Source organism: Microcaecilia unicolor, chromosome 6, assembly GCF_901765095.1.
Source record: "Microcaecilia unicolor chromosome 6, aMicUni1.1, whole genome shotgun sequence".
Lineage (NCBI taxonomy): Eukaryota > Metazoa > Chordata > Amphibia > Gymnophiona > Siphonopidae > Microcaecilia > Microcaecilia unicolor.
Window position 1 is genome coordinate 342,122,498 of NC_044036.1, and position 24,186 is coordinate 342,146,683.

Genomic DNA, 24,186 nt, shown 5'->3' on the forward strand with positions numbered 1-24,186 from the left:
GAAGCTTATTGATTTTATTTATTGATTTTAAAGTTAGTGTAAATTTGCTTTCTAATTTCATTGTAATCCGCTTTGAACGAACTTCGTTGGGAATTGGCGGGCTACAAAGTACGGAGTCATATCACATCATAATATAAAAAATCCTGCCAGAGAAGGAAGTCAACCAAATGAGACTTCCAACGGACAACAAACCACCTCAGCAAGCAGCAGCACTGAAGAAAAAGCCAAGCCGGATGAGGAAAACAGGGACGTTAAGAAATCAAAGATGAAATAGTAACATACATAGTAGATGATGGCAGAAAAAGACCTGCACGGTCCATCCAGTCTGGCCAACAAGATAAACTCGTATGTGTATACCATACCTTGATTTGTACCTGTCCTTTTCAGGGCACAGACCGTATAAGTCTGCCCAGCACTAGCCCCGCCTCCCAACCACCAGCCCCGCCTCCCACCACCGGTTCTGGCACAGACCGTATAAGTCTGCCCAGCACTATCCCCACCTCCCAACCACCAGCCCCGCCTCCCACCACCGGTTCTGGCACAGACCGTATAAGTCTGCCCAGCACTATCCCCGCCTCCCAACCACCAGCCCCGCCTCCCACCACCGGTTCTGGCACAGACCATATAAGTCTGCCCAGCACTATCCCCACCTCCCATCCACCAGCCCCGCCTCCCACCACCGGTTCTGGCACAGACCGTACAAGTCTGCCCAGCACTATCCCTGCCTCCCAACCTCCAGCCCCGCCTCCCACCACTGGCTCTGGCACAGACCGTATAAGTCTGCCCAGCACCATCCCCGCCTCCCGCCACCGGCTTTGCCACCCAATCTCGGCTAAGCTCCTTAGGATCCATTCCTTCTGAACAGGATAGAATTAAGGAAACCAGCATTGGTGAGAGAAAAAGGCCACACCACCGAGCCAATGCCTTGGCTAACTGAATTTAACTGAAATTCACCACCATACCACAGCGCTGGTTGGCAAAGGAGCAGATAAAAGACTCACTGGAACACTGAAGCGTTAAGACTTTCCACCGTAGCCCCAGCAGAGGAAGAGAAAATGAAACATTTCCTGCCAGAATGCCTCGTCCCCTGCCTACAGAATAACACTGGCAAGGAGGTCTCTGATAGCCAACAGCTCTGAAAGGCAAAAATGCAGAAGATTGCCACTCACAGCTGTCGAGCTCGTGACTTGCCTAGACACCGAATGAACTAGTAGATCGAGCAGCTGTAGCCCCAGAAGGCCACAGCCTGAACGCCAAAATGCTGACCATGTCTGTCATGCCTATCTAATAACTAGAGAAGTTGAGACTTCAGTCAACCAGCATTGATGTGCTGTACCCAGTGGGTAGCCCAGACATATCCCATAGGTAGCCAGTGCCGATGCAAACCAAGACCATCCACCACAGATGTGGGAAAGAACTAGGTGCTGTAACCTTATCCAACAACCTGAAGCTGCAACTGACATACCGTTGGCAAGAGTCTCCAAGCCACACAGCTCGCTATGGACCACCTCTGACCTTTTATGGCTGGTGGTAGAGGTACACTGCTGGAAGCCTAAGCCGTGACATACAGCTCCTGAGGAGTTGCTGTAGAAGCTATGGTAGCACCGGAGAAGCCAAATAACCGCACTGGGCGCTGAAGCTGTCGAAGGCTAGAGCCAGCTACTAGTCCGCTCTCTGTTGGAGTTCCCCAGGGATCTGTCCTTGGACCCCTTCTTTTTCAATCTACACCTCTTCCCTGGGCTCACTGATCTCATCTCATGGTTTCCAGTATCATCTTTATGCTGATGACACCCAGCTATATCTCTCCACACCAGACATCACCGCGGAAACCCAGGCCATGGTATCGGCCTGCTTTTCCGACATTGCTGCATGGATGTCCAACCGCCACCTGAAACTGAACATCTCCAAGACCAAGCTCATCGTCTTTCCACCAAAACCCACCTCTCCTCTTCCTCCACTCTCGATCTCAGTTGATGGCACCCTCTCATCCTCCCCGTTTCATCTGCCCGCAACCTCGGAGTCATCTTCGACTCCTCCCTCTCCTTCTCTGCGCATATCCAGCAGATAGCCAAGACCTGTCGCTTCTCTCTCTTTAACATCAGCAAAATTCGCCCTTTCCTCTCTGGGCACACCACCCGGACTCTCGTCCACGCTCTCATTACCTCTCGCCTTGACTACTGCAACCTACTCCTTACTGGCCTCCCACTTAGCCATCTATCCCCCCTTCAATCTGTTCAGAACTCTGCTGCACGTCTTATATTCCGCCAGAACGATATACTCATATCATCCCTCTTCTCAGGTCACTTCACTGGCTTCCGATCAGATACCGCATACAGTTCAAGCTTCTCCTTCTTACCTACAAATGCACTCAGTCTGCAGCCCCTCATTACCCCTTACGTTCCCGCCCGTAACCTCCACTCACAGGACAAATCCCTCCTCTCAGTAACCTTCTCCACCACCGCCAACTCCAGGCTCCACCCTTTCTGCCTCGCCTCACCCTATGCTTGGAATAAACTTCCTGAGCCCTTACGCCAAGCCCCCTCCCTAGCCATCTTCAAATCCTTGCTCAAAGCCCACCTCTTCAATGTTGCCTTCGGCACCTAACCTTTATACCTATTCAGGAAATCTAGACTACCCCAATCTGACTGCCCCTATTTGACTGACTGTACATTTGTCCTTTAGATTGTAAGCTCCTTTGAGCAGGGACTGTCCTTCTATGTTAAATTGTACAGCGCTGCGTAACCCTAGTAGCACTTTAGAAATGTCAAGTAGTAGTAGTAGTAGTTAAGGGTTTATATGAAAATCTTTAACCTTGTGATGATGAGAGAGGGGAGAAAAATTTTTCTCAGGTCACTTCACTGGCTTCCGATCAGATACCGCATTCAATTCAAGCTTCTTCTTACCTACAAATGCACTCCGTCTGCAGCCCCTCACTATCTTTCTACCCTCATCTCCCCTTACGTTCCCGCCCGTAACCTCCACTCACAGGACAAATCCCTCCTCTCAGTACCCTTCTCCACCACCGCCAACTCCAGGCTCCGCTCATTCTGCCTCGCCTCACCCTATGCTTGGAATAAACTTCCCGAGCCCTTACGCCAAGCCCCCTCCCCACACATCTTCAAATCCTTGCTCAAAGCCCACCTCTTCAATGTTGCTTTCGGCACCTAACCTTTATACCTTTCAGGAAATCTAGACTGCCCCTATTTGACTGACTGTACATTTGTCCTTTAGATTGTAAGCTCCTTGAGCAGGGACTGTCCTTCTATGTTAAATTGTACAGCGCTGCGTAACCCTAGTGGCGCTTTAGAAATGTCAAATAGTAGTAGTAGTAGTAGTGTAGGGCAAGAACACTAGACCTTAGAAGAGCAAAATGTTAAAAAAACTTGCTGATGTGGCCACAGAATGCGCTACTGCCACAGCTATGAGAAAGGCTAGAGATGCAGCTAAGCACATGGATAGCCATTGTCGAAGGCAAAATGAAACACTAGCCACCTGTTCCATCGCTGGAAGTTGCTATAGCCATGGCCATGATGAGACCATGCCTAACAAAGGTGAGATGGAGTATTCGAGCAATGGTGCAGACTTTTTTTTTTGTTTTTTTTAATTGGAATTTCAGAAAATTAATATACAAAGCTACACACTTGGATAAGTAAAACAGAATCAAATGTCTAAAGAAAAAAAAAAAACATTAACAAGAAAATCATGAATTCCTTCTTAGACCCAAATAAAGAGAGGGAGCAGAATAGAAAGACAAGGCGATCGTTATTAAGAAAACAATTAGGTAACGGCACCAACGTGAAAAACCTCCCACCCTATCTATTCAAAGCATGCAAAATACACCATGCTGGAGCCATCAACAACAACAAAAAAAACCTCAGTTTTTCTAGTTGAAAGAACACATTTTATGCCTATCAAACATTTGCAGTGGTAAGTCAAAAGAAACGATGCATCCATTGTAAATGCTTCTTGTCTCAATGTCAAGAAAGCCTTTCAATGTTCTCGAGTTTACCTTGTTACATCAGGATATATCCATAACTTTTTTTTTTCTTATTCCAGATTTTTATTAACACAAAGCATAATACAAACCAGAAAAATCAAATACAAAACAGAAACCCCCCAAGTGTCCATTAAGAGGCAGAAGATGCCAACCCAATGCCCCACCAGAGGCTGATGATGCCAACACAGAGCCCCACCAGAGGATGACAACAACTACGACGACGACAACACAGTGTCCTCCAAGAGGCAGAAGATGCCAACAGTGCTATGCAAAAGGCTGCAGATGCTGAAGACCTGTCCTGCAAATTGCCACTGCTGTTAACAGAGCTGAAGGCGACAAAACTCACGTCAGCGACTGCTGAAGGTGACCCAGTGCCCCAGAAGTAGCAGCTGAAACTGAATCCGCAATCCTGCAAAGGGCTGGCAATACTGACACTGCAACATGCAGGGGGGCTGGCGCCACTGAAGTTGCTGTATACAGAGAGCTGGGGCTGCTGAGGTTGGGCCACACCACAAGCTGGTACTGTAGAACCTCTGCCAAACCCGGAACTACAGCTGTAGAAGCTGTGCTATACAGATATCTGGTGTCACTGTAGCTGTGCTAAGTAGGAAGCGGGAGCTGTAAATATTGAGCTCATGGCTGCAGAGGCTGTGCTATGCCGGCCATCGGAGCTACTGAAACTGTGCCATGCAGATGGCGCTGTTGAAGAAGGGCTATGCAGGAAGCTGGAGCAGCTGAAGGAGAAATTAGGTCTTACCTGATCTTTTCTTTTAAAAAGTCCTTCCCACTACTGTGGGCTAGTTGTGTTCACCAACCAGCAGGTGGAGACAGAGAACTGAAAACTGAGCTGAGAAATCTCTTGGTACACACTACAACTTCCTGAGGCCGGCCAGCTTCTGCGAGAGTCGCCATTCATCCCAATTGTCACCTGCACACACAACGTGTTCCAAGCAACGAGTCCACCATCCGCACGGAGACAGAAAATACTGAACTTCCTGTACAGCTTCTCCTTGGTGCTCTATCTAGTTCCAGTACCAGCTAATTTCTGGGTGTCAGTAGAGCAGAGAGTTTCAGATTATTTAATTTATTTTTTCCTTGGAATTAAGCCTCGGGGCATATCTGATGCTGCGGGTCACTCTGTATTTTCTATCTCCAGCAGCTGGATGGACACACTTTTCAGCCTCTGGGTCCAGTTGGTCAGCTTGAGTCTGCAGAGTCATATCTGAAGGTCTTCAGATACCTGTCTCTGGTGCCCCACAAATTTACTTTTCCCTCCCTTCACCTCTCCTGTTTCCTGTGGAGCTTTCCTTTCCCAGGACAACTGGGGAGCTTGGGACAATAACAGTCCTGAGCCTCTCACATCGTTGGTAAGACTTGTGGAGAGCAGTGGATGGAGACAGAAAAAGAAAAGTTCCTTAAAGGGTGAATCAAAAGGAACTTTCTTTTTATGTCTCCATCCACTGGTTGACGGACACAACTATTCCCAATGGTCTTGACTGGTCTGATAAGGACGCAAAGAAAAGAGTATTAGTAAATCAGTTTCTGAAAGAGCTACTACAGATCTGGGAAGGGATTCCACACCCCCCCCCCCCCCCCCCAGGGAAAGGAGAAATGAAAGATCTCAGCCACTGGTTCCTATGTTTTTTGGCTGGATCCTAGATTTCTTGAAAATTTGTCAAGGGCTTGGTTAAGTTAAAAGCCAACATCTGCATTGAATTTAACCCATTCACCACACTGGCTGAATACCATCAGCCTCTTTATGAACAAACGCTGACACTCATTTGAGCTGGCTGAGTTCATTTTCTATAGATATTACCAGTTTCTTTGGGAGATTTTCATCACTTTCCAGAGCCTTCCACAGTTTCTGCAAACAACGCATAAGCCCTGCAAAGCCCATGTTGTTCTTCTGCTCATAGAGGAGGGAAGAGTATCCAAAGACGGCATCGTGAAAGCAAGCCACGCGATCCACATCCATGTCATTCTCACCCGCTGAGATGGATGCCAATTCTACGAAGACTTTCAGCTCATTGAGATCTGAAGAGGGAATAAAGAAAGGAGGCACCAAGCAGCAGGCCCAGAGAGAAATGAAACAGTATTACGCAAGGAAAAGACACCAAAGAATCAGCACCAGCAAAAAGCATAACCCAAGCCCAAATTCCCTAACGACTCAGGGGTTTCTAAATCCAAATGTCAAATCCTTCTGCAGGCTTGATTTTTTAGCTTTTCAAAAAAACCTATTTAATGAGGCTCTAAGCCCTTCTGAAACTAACATGATAGGCTCTAGGTATCTGAGGACAGAAATGAAAGATGAGGAAAGCGTATCAAAAACATGGAAATGGGGAAGGGGGTGAAATATGAAGAGTGATACACTTTATCGAACATCTCAAGGAAAGGACACATCCGCTGGTAGGGCTGGTTAAGGAGGAGGGGAACCAATTGATGGGAGGGGGGAGGGGGGTGTAGAGGGGTTCAGGGTTGGATCTGTTTAAGGAAACTGCCAATGCAGGCCATACACAGGACTGGTGTAGGATATAATCTAGTAAGGAAGAGTATGAAGTTTGGGGTAAATTGTCACTGTAGGATTGTCGCACAAATGGTGGTTGGTCAGACATAAATAATGACGGCAGCTGGCCTTGCTGAGTTTAAAGGGGGTCTGGACAGATTCCTGAAGGAAAAGTCCATTGATCGTTATTAAATTCTGGGTTTTTGCCAGGTTCTTGGGGCCTGGATTGGCCGCTGTCGGAGACAGAGTGCTGGGCTTGATGGACCTTTGGTCTTTTCCCAGCGTGGCAGTGCTTATGTACTTATTGGGGGGGGGGGGGGGGGGGGGGTCGAGTTTGAATGTTTATACTTGGAAAATGGATGGTCTCATTGGGTTACATAGAAGTCTGTCTAAGTTTGAATTCCATTAATAAAATGTTAAAACAATATTAAGGGGGGGGGGGGGGGGGTTAAATGTTTGAGTGTGTCACCATGGCTGGTGGGAGTCTGGACACCCTGACAACTTTTCTACGGCACCTAATAATAGCCCTCCACCATAATACCTGTACAGTTAGAATACTGTGCAAGGATCCTGAACTATTCGACCTCGTACGTACACAATCTGATAGCCTAATCAAGTCAGTACATATAACTCATTGCAGCTGGCCTCACCCAGCTCCCATGAGCAATCGTAGTGACACACATGATACCACCATCTGCTATACAGACAATGTGTACCAGGGCATGATAGATATATCTGATATCCTTCTGTTTCTGCAGCCTGATTAGTTTCCTGCTGATGTAGCAAAAGCACATTCTTTCTATGCTGGGAACGGAATTGCAGTGGGAAGAACAGAAACATGTGTTTACACTATTCTAAGATAACCTATGTACAAGTATGAACTGCCCAAACAACTTTGGGAAAGTACCTGACACAGTCCCTGAGCAGCGCTTTGCAGCCAGTATCTGAGAAAGGACTTTCCCCTCAGCTAACGATACTATTTTATTGCCTTTGCCAGATTATTCTCCTGTACTGTAAGTACCTTACATTTATTGTGTTATCTATGACATTCCTATGTTGTATACCCAATATTGTTGGTTGTGTTTAGCCCCTAACACCTCCCTTCTAAAAGGTAGCCAGGTAAGGGCTACCAGGAGAACTACCCAGCTCCCTACACTAAGGGGGAAAAAATTTGAAATTTCCTCTATGGTTCAGAGTTCAAGTGTGGGCTGGAAGAAGTATGTTGGCCAGAAAAATGAGTTCCACAGATTACAGCTTGTGAACATCTGCTCTCAGGTTTCAGAGTGGTTTTTCCCTTCATTTCAGATGCAGGAAGCAACGGATGGCCCCAACCCTTCATGGTCATGGAGGTTAAGTGTAGGATAACGTATCTAAGATACAAGAATATGTAGGACAACAGTACTTTACTTGCCAGCACTAAATGGGGAAAAAAAAACCTGGTTCAAGGGAAGGGCAAAGAGAATTGGGACTTGATATTTTGCCTGTGGTTTTTGCAACTACATTCAAAGTGGTTTACATGGTATATACAGGTCCTTATTTTGTACCAGGGGCAATGGAGGGTTAAGTGACTTGCCCAGAGTCAGAAGGAGCTGCAGTGGGAATTGAACTCAGTTCCCCAGGATCAAACTCCACTGCACTAACCACTAGGCTACTCCTCCACTCATTCCACCAATAAGAGCCAACCTCATCAGTGATGTCACAATGGCTTGATTGCCCGATATTTGGCTCATATATTGTGATGTCATAAGGGAAAGGGGGAAAGGGAAATGGGACTTTATATACTGCCTTTCTGAGGTTTTTGCAACTACATTCAAAGCAGTTTACATGTATTCAGGTACTTATTTTGTACCTGGGGCAATGGAGGGTTAAGTGACTTGCCCAGCGTCACAAGGAGCTGCAGTGGGAATTGAACTCAGTTCCCCAGGATCAAAGTCCACTGCACTAACCACTAGGCTACTCCTCCACTAGCAACATTCCATGTAGAATCTCAAATAGCAGCAACATTCCAGAATCTCAAATAGGGAAAGGGAAATGGGACTTGATATCTTGCCTTTCTGTGGTTTTTGCAACTACATTCAAAGTGGTTTACATGGTATATACATGTACTTATTTGTACCTGGGCAATGAAGGGTTAAGTGACTTGCCCAGAGTCACAAGGAGCTGCAGTGGGAATCAAACCCAGTTCCCCAGGCTCTAAGTCTGCTGCACTAACCACTAGGCTACTCCTCCACTAGCAACATTCCATGTAGAATCTCAAATAGCAGCAACATTCCAGAATCTCAAATAGGGAAAGGGAAATGGGACTTGATATCTTGCCTTTCTGTGGTTTTTGCAGCTACATTCAAAGTGGTTTACATGGTATATACATGTACTTATTTGTACCTGGGCAATGAAGGGTTAAGTGACTTGCCCAGAGTCACAAGGAGCTGCAGTGGGAATCAAACCCAGTTCCCCAGGCTCTAAGTCTGCTGCACTAACCACTAGGCTACTCCTCCACTCAAAAGGGATTTTGGATTTAGTTCAAACCTTTTTCAGGCGAGTTGCATTTAGGTAGAGAGAGATATTTTCCTGCCCCCAGAGGGCTTACAACATTGGTTTGGTTCCTGAGGCAATGGAGCCTTAAGTGACCTGCCCAAGATCACAAGTAGCCGCAGTGGGATTCGAACTCCGATTTGTGTGGTTATCAGCCTGCTGCTGGATGTATAAAGCTGGATGTATGATCTCATGCGTTGAATGGGGGGTCGGAAATACAGAATGAAGATCTCACCCTACCCCTGTATATTCTGTCTACCTAAATCACATTTGGAATATGGGGTTCATCTCACAAAGGATCTCCAAATGTTAAACACGTACAAAAGAAGTATCACTGACCAAAATAAGGGAGACAGGGGCATCAGAAAAGAAAGCTATTTAAAGGAGACATGCAAATACACTCCCAGATATTAAAAAAATAAAAAAGACTCTACAGGGATCGCAGAGGTGATCTTTTGCCAAAGCAGCTGCAGCCTTATGTAACAGGACAGCAGAGAAATAAAAGCTGATAAGCAACAGCTGACAGACAAAATGCTGCTCACACTGCTGAACTCACATCTGAGGCTTTTAGAGCATTCCTGTTGGTGACTCTGAAATGTGTTCATTCTAGAAATTTTCTGAATCTATTAAAGTTTTTCATGTTAAAATACAAGAATTTATGAGATTGATGATTCAAAGAACTATTAAAAGGTACCGAATTTCCTCCCCCTTGTTTTCTCCGAGGTCCTTCAGTCTCTGAAATTAATTTTCTTTGTGAAACACGATTTTTACGTAAGCTGTGACACAAGAGTGAAGAGTGATTATATTTTCTTTTTGTTTGCTACCTGTCAGGGCATCAGTGACCCAGTTGATGAAATCCCTTCTGTTTGTAACTTCCTTCAGACACCTTTGACGCGCCTCGCTGATCTCCGACAGTTCCTGCTTTGTCCGCACCAGCTCATCGTTGATGCAAGATAGCGGCTGCTGCTTGAAGAACTCGAAGTTGTCAGCCTGTGCAGAAAGGCAGGAGCAAGGAACGAAGCAACAAAACTTTAGTGGTGAGGTGCCCGTGTAATAGCCTTTTAAGTGAAGACTGGCATCACAGTAAGAGGTGTATATCACAGAGGCCATGATAAAAGGTGCAAACCATACATATTTCTAGATTTTATTTTAATATGGCTATTTTGCTTTTCTTGAGCTGGGAGCAGAGAGTTAAAAGACAGATGTGTGTTTTTTTTTCTGAAAACTACCCTTCTAAGGCTGTGGTTTGACATTTAGCCTATGCTAACGTGATAAATTGCTGGTCACCAAATCAAAGAGCCAGAGACTCCTATGACTAAGGACACCTGCAGTATCCTGATAAACAATCAGAAGGAGAAGTAAGTGGGTGTGGGTGAAATTGTAACGTCAGCAAAAGGGTGGGGGGGGGGGGGACTAGCATAACAAGGACATAGGTCAAACCATTATCTAATAAAAACGTATGCTTTATATGACAGACTTTAAACTGTACATGCAATTAAGGAATAAATGATAGAAGTTGGAAGATGGTAGAAAGTGCTGGAACAGGATTCACCATAAAAGGAAATAGAATGTTCTGGAAAGATGTATATTCATTAGGTAGGAAGGGTAATTATAATTAAGATAATGAAGAAAGGAAGAAAAAAGTATTTAAGAGGAAACAGAACTGAGGATGGGGAGCCTCAGTGTGTCCACTAAAAGGTGGTATATTCATTAGGTAGGAAGGGTAATTATAATTAAGATAATGAAGAAAGAAAGAAAAAAGTATTTAAGAGGAAACAGAACCGAGGATGGGGAGCCTCAGTGTGTCCACTAAAAGGTGGACATATTGACAGCTCCCAGGGAAAACTGTTTTTATTTGCTACATATTTTACTGTATTGGGAGTTATATGTTACTATTTCAATAATTAGTAATTGGCTTCTTTGACAATTTGAATAAACGTTTATTATGTTTAATACTTATTTAGTATTCTTTCAATCTACACCTCTTCCCTGGGCTCCCTGATCTCATCTCATGGTTTCCAGTATCATCTTTATGCTGATGACACCCAGCTGTATCGCTCCACACCAGACATCACCGCGGAGACCCAGGCCAAGGTATCGGCCTGCTTAGCTGACATTGCTACATGGATGTCCAACCGCCACCTGAAACTGAACATGTCCAAGACCGAGCTTATCGTCTTTCCACCAAAACCCACCTCTCTTCCTCCGCTCTCGATCTCAGTTGCTAACACCCTCATCCTCCCCGTCTCATCTGCCCGCAACCTCGGAGTCATGTTCGACTCCTCCCTCTCATTCTCGGCGCATATCCAGCAGATAGCCAAGACCTGTCGCTTCTTCCTCTTTAACATCAGCAAAATTCGCCCTTTCCTGTCTGAGCACACCACCCGTACTCTCGTCCACGCTCTCATTACCTCTCGCCTTGACTACTGCAACCTTCTCCTCGCTGGCCTCCCACTTAGCCATCTATCCCCCCTTCAATCCATTCAGAACTCTGCTGCACGTCTTATATTCCGCCTGAACCGATATACTCATATCACCCCTCTCCTCAGGTCGCTTCACTGGCTTCCGATCAGATACCGCATACAGTTCAAGCTTCTCCTTCTCACCTACAAATGCACTCAGTCTGCAGCCCCTCATTACCTCTCCACCCTCATCTCCCCCTACGTTCCCGCCCGTAACCTCCGCTCACAGGACAAATCCCTCCTCTCAGTACCCTTCTCCACCACCGCCAACTCCAGGCTCCGCTCATTCTGCCTCGCCTCACCCTATGCGTGGAATCAACTTCCTGAGCCCCTACGCCAAGCCCCCTCCCTACCCATCTTCAAATCCTTGCTCAAAGCCCACCTCTTCAATGTTGCCTTTGGCACATAACCTTTATACCTTTCAGGAAATCTAGACTGCCCCAATTTGACTGACTGTACATTTGTCCATTAGATTGTAAGCTCTTTGAGCAGGGACTGTCCTTCTATGTTAATTTGTACAGCGCTGCGTAACCCTAGTAGCGCTTTAGAAATGTTAAATAGTAGTAGTAGTAGCCAGAGTTTCTCTTGCCTGGGGTTCTGTCTGGGGGACAAGGGTCCACCTTCCAAGAGACCTCCAGAAGGTTACTCCTGTCTCAGAGGCAAAGACAAGAGTACAGAGGACACGTGTGTAAAATGGACAGCATGCATGTTTAGCGAACAGAAAACTTTTTTCCACAAACCACAATGAAATATCAAACTGTTGTTTCTCTTACAGCTCTGCTCTCCGTCCTGCACAAAGCCTTGAGGCCAGAATGGAGCCTGCCCTACGTCTTCATATTTCAATGTAATGCACTTTATTTGTATAAAAAAATTTATATAAAATGTGACAGAGGAAGCAATTCATCTGCATAAATCCCAAAGTAAGTCCACTAATGTTGGTGTTACAGGGCCAGTGCAGCGTACTTACAAAATTTAAGAAGGTCTGCAGGATTCTGAAGTCCCCAGAGAGCTTGAAGTCTTCCTTGACCTGTGCAATGACCTTGGCAGAATCAATCGCCAGGTGGAGCTGATGATACTGTTTGATCTGCTGGAGTCGATTATCTATCCATTCTCTCTGGTTTCCCGCATCCAAGAGGCACATGATCCGGAGGTCCTTCTTCAGGTCCTCATAGCGGTCTTTATAGACACTGAATACGTCATCTACAACTGCAAACTTCAGTCTGCCAGATTTTAGATCCTCATACAGGGCTTCGTATTTCCTCAGACAGGGAGGAGAACACCTCTTCTTCTAGCTCGTCTAGACTCAACACTCTGTTCATACTCGCATCGTTAATATCTTCTGTGTCATCTGGTTTGCCTTGGGCTTCCTTCTCAAAGCACAGCTGGAAGATGTGGCTATGACAGAAGGTGTGAATTCGCTCAGACATGTCTTTTATCCTCTGGCTTAAGTCAAAGTGGATCACAGTGCAGGGCTCATGCGAGGGAGAGTCCAGACGCTTCACCGTCACTACCTCGTTAAGTGGCTTCAAATCCAGGTCCACTCGTTGCTTGTTCTGAAGTTCTTCAGTTCCACTTTAAAACAAAACAGCCAAGTTACAATCCGTTCCACTTCAGAGACACATTACATACATTTACCAAATCTGCTCACGAATGGAAAAAAGGTGACAAGGGACAGAAAAAAGTAATGGAATATTTCTTCTCCCAAAGCCTTGAAGTGTAAATCCTCACTGCCAAACCATTCCTGCAAGGGAGATGAAAGCAATAATCCAAATTGCCATTAGCTGTCCAATGGACACTATATTCGGTTGCCACAGAGTCCAGACTATCATCCATCCCTAGAAAATTCATCACACTTCAGGGGAAGCAGCAAAATAAGAAAAGGGGCACCGCAGGGTCTACCAGCCATAACCCCCACCCCCCACCCTCCAATGAGCCAAAATCATAAGAACCGGTTACTCTTCAAAATGTCTGAAACCCATCAACTTAAGGGTAGGTGACAGTTCATCAAGTCTCTGCTTTATGCCCCCAATATTTCTGCTCATGTCTGAGAATACCTCAAGGGATTTACCCGGATATCCCTTGCATGCAACACCTCTGACTAGCGCCTTCTGAATCACTCACACGGCCCTTTTGTAGCTCAAAATGCTCAGCTCAGTAGGAAGCACAATAATTCAGCTTTCTAAACAGTCCAGGCACTTCCCCCACTGTTGTAAAATTTACTTACTTAATAGAGAAGGAAAATACAGGAAGTAAAAGGACTTACCTTGCAGAAATTCAGACACGCTGGAGCACATCTTCAAGAGAGACTTCACCCACTCCCTTTCCAGCTTCAGCTGCTTTAACTCCTTCTCCCTCCAAATCAGCACCTGATTCATGTGATCGCTCGGCTCTTTTTTCTCAGAGGCTGACAAATTCTTCTGTTCTGGAAAGAAAAAAAAAAAAACCCCAGAAAGTTCAATGAGAATCAACCCCCATCCCCTGTCAAAGCTCTCCATACACACACCAACCAACCAGCAGGTGAAGCAGCAGGCATCAGAGGAGTCGGTAAAGTGGCAAACTGCAAACAGCACCATGAAATACAAATGAAGGAAGAAAAAAAAAAGGCTTTGCGCTTTATCACCTGCAACTCTACCAAGGGCATGTGGCCCTGGATATTATACTTCCTGGGCGTGACGACACTGCTCAACTCTGCTTCATTTGAATCTTTGGTTCAAGGAATGTCTTGTGTTGCTCTCACTAGGGGGTCTGTTTATTAAGCCACGCTGTCGGTACGCACACTTTTTTTTTTTTTTTTTTTTAATTTGCAGGAAGTCTTTATTATCAATTAAAACAAACCATACATAGTTACATAGTAACATAGTAGATGACGGCAGAAAAAGACCTGCACGGTCCATCTAGTCTGCCCAACAAGATAAACTCATATGTGCTATTTCTTGTGTATACCTGACCTTGATTTGTATCTGCCATTTTCAGGACACAGACCGTAGAAGTCTTGCCCAGAACTAGCCCCACCACCCAAACACCAGCCCCGCCTCCCAATCTCGGCTAAGCTTCTGAGGATCCATTCCTTCCGCATAGGATTCCTTTATGTTTATCCCACGCATGCTTGAATTCCATTACCGTTTTCATCTCCACCACCCCCCCACGGGAGGGCATTCCAAGTATCCTCCACTCTCTCCGTGAAAAAATACTTCCTGAAGTTTTTCTTGAGTCTGCCCCCCTTCAATCTCATTTCATGTCCTCTCGTTCTACCGCCCCTCCCATCTCCGGAAAAGGTTGTAGATGGCCGTAATATTCCTATAGGCATTTACACAGTTAGCGCATGCTGAAAACGCTAGCGCACCTTTGTAAACAGTGTCCTAAATCTAGAAACCCCAGGAGAACAGCAATTCCCTTTTTTTTTTTTTCTTTTTGTTAAGTAATGCAGATCCCACAGCACCTACCTACCATCTGCTGAGGAGACTAAGGGGTGCAGGGCTCCAGAGCACTTCAGTATTCTACATGGAATGTTGCTACTGTTGGCGATTCTACATGGAATGTTGCTATTCCACTGTGTCCCCATCTGCTGGTAGGGCACACAACCACCATGGTCTGGAGCTGACACTAAGGAAATTCCGTTTTCTTTGTCACTTGTGTACCTCTGACATTTAAACACCAGCTCTACGGCTGATCTATACACGCACGCCTAAATTACAAATGCATAGTTTCATTGTTATACACAGATACCCCTAGTGCTGAAGCTGTGAGTGATCTCTCTTGTTTGATAAGAATATTTTTCATTATCTATGCTCTCCTGTGTACATGCTGAGAGAAACAGAAAAAATAAATAAATAAAAACACTTGTATTTGCCAGCAAACTTCTACATATTTTACAAAAGGCTCCACATAATCAGCATAGCCTTTTGTAAAATACCAGGGGAAGTGAACTTTCTGAACCGAATGTTCCACTTCCTACTTCGACATTCTGTGCAAAATGGAGCTTTCAGTAACACACCTATAGAGAAGTGTTGAAAATGTTTTCCTGTTAACGTAACAATGAACTTTAACCATACAAAATACACTATGAAATATTAATTATATAAACAGAGTCCAAGGCGCAAGAAAATACACCACTTGGCATTGTTCTAATTTGCAAAAATCATCAAAACAGAACTTCAATTGTTTATGTGTTTCTCCCCACTCTCCTCCCGAATCCACAGATCTCCAACCCCCCCTTCCTACCCCCCCCAAGGTACGCACACTTTTTAGCGACGCCAGAGGAATATAAAGGGTGTGTCTATCATTAGTGCTCGCTCAATTTTAGCGCGCGCTAAAAGGTTTTCGCGCCTACAGCACAGCTTAGTAAACAGAGCCCTAGATTTTCACCTTATTTTGTCAAAAGATTTTATAACGATTCAATACCTGCTGCTGTTATTCTTCAATTAACAACATAATAAAATTGTAACTTTTATGATTATTTAAATGTAAGCCACATTATTATTATTTATTGCATTTGTATCCCACATTTTCCCACCTATTTGCAGGCTCAATGTGGCTTACATTGAACAGAAACTAGCATTTGGATAATTGTGGGATATAAGAACGAATAAATTAAAAATAAGCAACTAAAAAACATTGTTCTTCATCCTTTTTAAAGACTAAATCCAACAATGGACACAGGATACAACAGTCACACTTAGCCCATGTCACGAAATGCCAAGCCACCCGCCTGGGGCTACCCCGCAGCCACTTAAGAGGGTCTATCCGCAGCACAGCTCAGGTCCGCCTGCACCTGCCATCTATGCTCTAGACTAGCACCCTCCCCTCCCACTGATTGGGTCCCAACCGCCTCTGGGCGAGTCTCCCAATCTCAAGGTGTTCCACAGTGATTTCTAGGTTATTGGGGCCACACACACTCCCAGTGGTCCCACAGTTCCTGGAAAGCACCCACAGACCAAATACACAAACCACCAGGATTCTTAGTCGGTCCAGACAAGCAGAGGCAATAAATTAAAACTGTTTACTGTCATGAAAAATGAAGCAATGAACAGAAAAGGTGCAATCAGCAAACAGTAACAAGTAAGTGAATATGGGGAGATCAGGACATATAGCTGCTCACAGGTCATCAAATACAACTGTTCACAGGGCCTTAGCAAAGAGATCTTTCTCTTTTCTCCCTGGCTAAGACTGCAGCAAAAGCCAGTATATTCTAGATGAATGGAGCTCCTGGTCCAATCAGAGCCCAGAACAAGAAGTTTCAAAAGTAGCTGGCCACATCACTGTATGATTAACTTCTTCTCTGTGTGCTAAATAAGGGCCTCTTTTACAGAGCCGCTCTACCGATCCTGGTGCAGCAAATGAAAGGAAGCCCATTCAATGCCTATGGGCTTCCTCTCAGTTGCCACGCAGGAATCGCTAGTGCGGTTTTGTTAAAGAAGCCCTAAAGAAGGAACAGTCTTCTCTCTGTAACAGCTTTAAATAGAAACATGCACCACCTGCTGGCCAAACTAGAGAAATACGCTTCAAGAAATAATCAATACAGTTTACAATATAAAAAAAAAACAAAACACTTTTGTGTCACAGCCTACAAACCACTTACAGACAGAGGTGGACGTGTAACCCATCACAGACAACAGATTCAGCGAGCTCTGTGTTTTGACAGAGCTCAGAAGGAATTATGTTCAGCATGATCTAAAGTGTCCATTGATTAATGATCATTTACACAGCAGGGCAATGAAGCTCCTTGTCCCTAGAGAAATGTCTGCTGTTTGTTTTCAATATCATTTCACCTCAGCACAAGACCACCAAGTTTAATTATTTCAGTTTTCTTTTACTCTGATTTCTAAAAAGAAAAACCAGTATAGGTCTAGTGGCTCTGATAGCTGACCTTTTCAATGCTTTGCTAGAGTTGGGAGTGTAATATACTGTACATAATATACCGTACATTGCCAGTCTGTGGTTGAGGGCTCTTGATTTCTTTATCTCTGAGCTAGTTATCAGCAGGGGCGTATCTGGACTCCGGCGGGTGGGGGGGGCCAGAGCCAGAGGGAACATTTTAGCCCCCCCCCGCCATTGCCAGAACCCCCCGCCACCAATGACTCTCTCCACCCCCCCCTCCCGCCGCCACCCTGCCCCCGCTGCCGTTGCTTATCTTTGCTGGTGGGGGAGGGGGGGACCCCAACCCCCGCCAGCCGAGGTCTGCTTCCACCTGCCGCTGCCTTAAAAACTATTTCTTCAGCTGGCGGGGGACCCCAAACACCCGCCAGCCGACCCGAAGCGTTTAAAGTTCATCTTCGTCCTCTGTGGCCGTGCGTCACGTACAACTTGCTGCGACGTCAGACTCCGAACTGGATTCAACAGCTCCTATCAACAACAGCATGGCCACGGAGGACGAAGATGAACTTTAAACACCTCAGGTCGGCTGGCGGGGGTTTGGGGTCCCCTGCCAGCTGAAGAAATAGTTTTTAAGGCAGCGGCAGGTGGAAGCGGAACTTGGCTGGCGGGGGTTGGTGTCCCCCGCCAGCAAAGGTAAGCAACGGCAGCGGGGGACGGTAACGGCGATGGGGGGGGGGGTCCAGGGCGAAATCTGCGGGGGCCCAGGCCCCTGCAGCCCCACGCAGATACGCCCCTGGTTATCAGTTTGGGTGGAGGGTTGGGGGGGGATGTACTGGAATGTATTATGTTGTAGGTGTTCTGGGAGGCTGTAAGAGTCCAAGCCTTTCAGTATTCAACTCTGGACTGTATGGGGAGAAGGGGGGGGGGGGGGGGAGGAAGTGGGGATGGATTAAGGGGTGAAAATATTAACATCTGTTTCTTGTTGCTATTTTGTATTTTATTTGTTCAATAAAAAAAAAACTGTTTAAATATTATATGATTAAGTAATTACAGGCAATACACAATTATGTTGAACCAACGAAGTTTAGATTACTGGTCCAAGCGTCATCATCTAGACTCGATTACTGCAACGTTGTTACATCGGCTGTTCAAAGACATTGCTCAAAAACCTTTGCAGTTCATTCAAAATTAGGCTGCATGACTTATTCTACTGGGAGGTTCGATTCTGCCTCTTCGCTGCTTGCTAAACCGCACTGGCTCCCTGTAAGCACAAGGGCCCAGTTTAAATTTATCACGTATGATTAGGTCACACTTCTACATAAAGGTTCTATTGGTTAAACTTGCAAATCAAATGTTACCATGTTTTCCATCAGCCAGACAGATAAGACGTCGAATGTTCTTTTTTCATTATCAGACCGCCTTAATACGGAACTTGTTGCCATCGCAGATCCGTATATTATCAGATTATCTAATTTTTCGAAAAGCCCTTAAAACCCAATCTATTTAAGGAATGAATGTGATTTAAATCCAAGTGAACAAATACAATTGATCTGTAGTTCCTGGATTGTTTTCCGGCTATCTTGGTTTTGTGATCCGCATTGAACCAGTTATGGTATTTGCAGAATAAAATACCTCTATAACATAACGTTGTTAATGATCTAAGTTCTGATTAAGTAACATCAAGTTTTGTTATGATTCTGTTTTGTGTTTGGTTTTTTTTATTTCATGTGTATTTTACTTTGTACACCACAGTTTATAAATATTTTAAATAAATATAGTAAATTTGACATAATTCTGGCAATGCCTACAAACAGGGGACTCAGGGGTCTCCCAACGACCTTACCGTCAGATGCCAGGTTGAGTCACCTGGCAGTGAAAGTTAACTGTTTAACAGTAGAAATGTTTAAAAAGCGGGTCCTTACTCAAATCCCAGATGCAGAGAAACTGTTTCTTGTTGTGGGTGATTAACTCCAAGTGCTTGACCAGCAGGGTCCCACTCATCAGGCTCTTTGTCACTTCCAGGAACACGGAGTCTGCCACCCCCATTAGATGTCTGGCGTCCTCTGTGAGCTGATGCAAGACCTTCTCATCAGAACCTGCAAGCGAGTGTCACAGTTTCAGAATGGACTGTTAAAGCAGATGAGATCTGAGGTCAGAAACACTCAAAAGGTACCTACAAGCGCACGAAATGAAGCTGAAGCGCCTCTTACCATACAGTTTAAAGATGTGCTGCACATCCGGCCATTCCTGTAGATGCTGCAAGACCCTGTCAAAGTCATCCCGGGGTTTCCCATTCCCATTCTTTGGCCAGGAGCTGGTGATAACCACAGACACTAGTCTGCCAAACTTCTCCATGTGAAATCCGCTCAGTCTGTGAAGAATATTGTTGTGAGCCTAAGAAAGAGGAAATGAAGTTTTGAGCTGCTCACTGTAGTACAAAATTATCATTTTGCAAGTGTGATATGGCAAAGGTTTGGAATAAGGTACATACGTACATAAGTAATGCCATACTGGGAAAAGACCAAGGGTCCATCGAGCCCAGCATCCTGTCCACGACAGCGGCCAATCCAGGCCAAGGGCACCTGGCAAGCTTCCCAAACGTACAAACATTCTATACATGTTATTCCTGGAATTTTGGAGTTTTCCAAGTCCGTTTAGTAGCGGTTTATGGACTTGTCCTTTAGGAAACCGTCCAACCCCTTTTTAAACTCTGCTAAGCTAACCGCCTTCACCACTTTCTCCGGCAACGAATTCCAGAGTTTAATTACACGCTGGGTGAAGAAAAATTCTCTCTGATTTGTTTTAAATTTACTACACTGTAGTTTCATCGCATGCCCCCTAGTCCTAGTATTTTTGGAAAGCGTGAACAGACGCTTCACATCCACCTGTTCCACTCCACTCATTATTTTATATACCTCTATCATGTCTCCCCTCAGCCGTCTCTTCTCCAAGCTGTATAGCCCTAGCCTCCTTAGTCTTTCTTCATAGGGAAGTCGTCCCATCCCCGCTATCATTTTAGTCGCCCTTCGCTGCACCTTTTCCAATTCTACTATATCTTTCTTGAGATGCAGCGACCAGAATTGAACACAATACTCAAGGTGCGGTCGGGCCATGGAGCGATACAACGGCATTATAACATCCTCACACCTGTTTCCATACCTTTCCTGATAATACCCAACATTCTATTCGCTTTCTTAGCCGCAGCAGCACACTGAGCAGAAGGTTTCAGTGTGTTATCGACTACGACACCCAGATCCCTTTCTTGGTCCGTAACTCCTAACGTGGAACCTTGCTTGACGTAGCTATAATTCGGGTTCTTTTTTTCCCACATGCATCACCTTGCACTTGCTCACATTAAACGTCATCTGCCATTTAGCCGCCCAGTCTCCCTGTCTCGTAAGGTCCTCTTGTAATTTTTCACAATCCTGTCGCGATTTAACGACTTTGAATAACTTTGTGTCATCAGCAAATTTAATTACAGCTAAAGTGAACACAGAATTCCTGCCTTCAAGGCCTGTTAGTTTCAGACTTGGCTCATGGCAGAAAGGGGTCAGTAACCAGATCAGATGTGCTGGTACTTTTCCCAGTGTTTTGGGCTTTACAGGCCATGTCCATTCCACATTCAGAAAGCTCCTCTGTGGTCATTTTCAGCCATATAAACGGACTTCACAAACAGCCATTTTGACTTTCGTATGGATAAGTTATCCGTGTAAAGTTGGGGCACATTCAGTGCTTTGACTTGGAGCTGATTATCTCACAGATATCTGTATATTTCAATGCAGACAGTGCCCTTCTTACTGCTGAATTTCCTCATGTCCAATTATGCATTTTTAGATGATTGCACTGGAAAGATTGAAGCTGGGGTAAGGATGATGAGTATAATCAAAATCTTTGGGGGTGGGGGCCTTGGGACCTCTAATATACTTGAAGAGGCAAATGGCTGAAGATTGACTTAGGGTGCCAAATACTCTAATACTGGCCTCCTGTCATGGTTGAATTACATTTTTAAGTGAAAAATTGGATTTTAATATAGCACCGATTATATTCCACTCTTTCAGTCACAGAAAGCTGTGCCATGGGATTAAATCTTAATCATTATGATTACTGATATATTAAAAGCAAATTATTGGCCATTGTTGGAAACAGGACACCGGGGCTTGGTGAACTTTTAGTCTGACCCAATATGGCAGTTCTTGTGTTCTTACACAAGCCTGAGAGTAAGACCCCTGTCAGTACGTACTACATTCAATGCATTAATACACGTCAGCAGTGCATTTTTTTCCAGCAAAAAAGGTGCCGGTACTCAAATGCCAGCCACCCTTCAGGGGTGAGGTGATCACTGAGGCACCCACCCCACAATAGTCAGACCCCTGCAACCAGTCACAGAATCTATGAGAAGGCAGAATTGGTGTGTAGAGCCTGAGCTCTTTTCATTAAACTTGGGGCCCACAGGTCAATTTTAGCAGACAATGGAAAGGTGCCAGTACTCAGTACCCTCAAGTACCCCCTCAAAAAAGCCCTGACACATCAGGAAAGCACAGGCACCAGGGCCGCCGAGAGACTGGGCCAGGCCCCTGCCACCCCCCCCCCCCCTCCCAGGTCATCATTGCCACTGCCCTCTCCACCCCCCCCCCCTCCATTCACCACCAGGCCGGGCCCCCTGAATTCAAATCAAAGCACCTCACCTCGACCTCGCTCCATGTGAAAGAAGCACAGCAGCCCTTCATTCAGGCCTTCCCTCCCTGTGTCCCACCCTCGCGCGTCACCACATCATATGAGGTAGGGACGGCACGAAGGGCTGAATCTGCAGGACTGCCGGTGCTGCGATTTCACACAGTGCGAGGTGGTGAGGCGCTGTGATTTGAATGGAGGGGGCCCGGCCCGGTGGCAGCCGGGACTACAGCGCCGGGTGTCCCCCCCCCCCGCCCCCCTCAGCAGCCCTGACAGGCACCACAGCTGGACAAGCCTAGCTAGAGGAAATCCAAGAGAATCTATGCAGGGACAGAAGTGAGTCAAAAACCAAGCTGACACGCCATACCAGGATCTGGACATGGAAAGAAGATCTCCGCTTCAGAAACAAGCCTTCAGTGTTTGTGCTGATTCATCCTGATTTCTCCAGTTTAATAATCTATTCTGTCATCAGTTTTACATTCTCTCCTAACAGATTTGGTGCTAACAGAACTCATCGTGAATTCACTTTGATTACCTGGCATACAGAATGCACGGCTTCAATCGCACATCTCTCAAAGCACTTGGCAATGGACTGATGAAACTTCTCAAACGTGTCATGGTACTTGCAATACACCTCAATCTGAGAGAATGGCTCCTCCTGTTGCAGGACAGAAAGAGGGCAAGACAGGGACTTTAGTCTATCGTATTTCTTACACCAGAAAATAGCATCATATCACCACCAACTGTTTGCCTGTACCCTCAACACTTCAGCTCATCCCCCTTATTTCCTGGGAAAGAGCTGTTGCACAGGTCAAAGAGGCAATTGCTGGCTAAATTCACTGCTGAAGACTATTTCCAACAGTGGCCAATCCAGGTCACAAGTATCTGGCAGAAACCCAAATAGTGGCAACACTCTATGCTACCAATCTCAGGGCAGTAGCGCCCCCATGTTGGTCTCAATAGCAGACTATGGACATTTTCCTCTAGGAACTTGTCCAAACCCTTTTTAAATGCAGATACGCTAATTAATTTGAAACATTTCTTTAGTTTCTAACCCAAAACAACAGGAACAAATCCCAAAGTGGCAGGTTGTTAAATTTCAGTATTTTCCTCCATTGTTAATAGGCTCAACACTGGCTGGCGCCCTGAGATTGGTAGCATAGGATGTTGCCACTATTTGGGTTCTCCCAGGTGCTTGTAACCTGGAACGGCGACTGTTGGAAACAGGATACTGGCTAGATGGAACATGGATCTCACCCAGTATGGCTATTCTTATGTTCATAATGCAGAGGAATATTACTTGCCCTGGGAATGGTAGCATGGAATATTGCTACTATTTGAGTTTCTGCATGGAATCTTGTCACACTTTAGGATTCCAGAATCTTGCTCTTCTTTGGGGTTCTGCATGGAATATTGCTAGTCTTCGAGATTCTGTATGGAATCCTATCACTCTTTAGGATTCCAGAATCTTGCTCTTCTTTGGGGTTCTACATGGAATGTTGCTAGTCTTTGAGATTCTGTATGGAATCCTATCACTCTTTAAGATTCCAGAATGTTGCTATTCTTTGGGGTTCTACATGGAATGTTGCTACTCTTTGAGATTCTGTATGGAATCTTGTCACTCTTTAGGATTCCAGAATGTTGCTATTCTTTGGGGTTCTACATGGAATGTTGCTACTCTTTGAGATTCTGTATGGAATCTTGTCACTCTTTAGGATTCCAGAATGTTGCTATTCTTTGGGGTTCTACATGGAATGTTGCTACTCTGAGATTCTGTATGGAATCTTGTCACTCTTTAGGATTCCAGAATGTTGCTATTCTTTGGGGTTCTACATGGAATGTTGCTACTCTTTGAGATTCTGTATGGAATCTTGTCACTCTTTAAGATTCCAGAATGTTGCTATTCTTTGGGGTTCTACATGGAATGTTGCTACTCTGAGATTCTGTATGGAATCTTGTCACTCTTTAGGATTCCAGAAGGTTGCTATTCTTTGGGGTTCTACATGGAATGTTGCTACTCTTTGAGATTCTGTATGGAATCTTGTCACTCTTTAGGATTCCAGAAGGTTGCTATTCTTTGGGGTTCTACATGGAATGTTGCTACTCTTTGAGATTCTGTATGGAATCTTGTCACTCTTTAGGATTCCAGAAGGTTGCTATTCTTTGGGGTTCTACATGGAATGTTGCTACTCTTTGAGATTCTGTAT

At 45.2% G+C, this 24,186-nt stretch overlaps 1 protein-coding gene across 1 annotated transcript in view; it reads right to left on the bottom strand.

The window, feature by feature from the left end:
* The window catches only part of RNF213 (ring finger protein 213), a 250,730-nt gene that overhangs the window by 101,661 nt on the left and 124,883 nt on the right, over positions 1-24,186 (bottom strand). Inside the window, 9 exon segments of the mRNA XM_030206876.1 lie at positions 5,814-6,031; positions 9,857-10,022; positions 12,462-12,764; positions 12,766-13,066; positions 13,223-13,235; positions 13,758-13,916; positions 19,231-19,404; positions 19,519-19,702; positions 22,515-22,637. Coding sequence (XP_030062736.1) covers positions 5,814-6,031; positions 9,857-10,022; positions 12,462-12,764; positions 12,766-13,066; positions 13,223-13,235; positions 13,758-13,916; positions 19,231-19,404; positions 19,519-19,702; positions 22,515-22,637 — 1,641 coding nt within the window.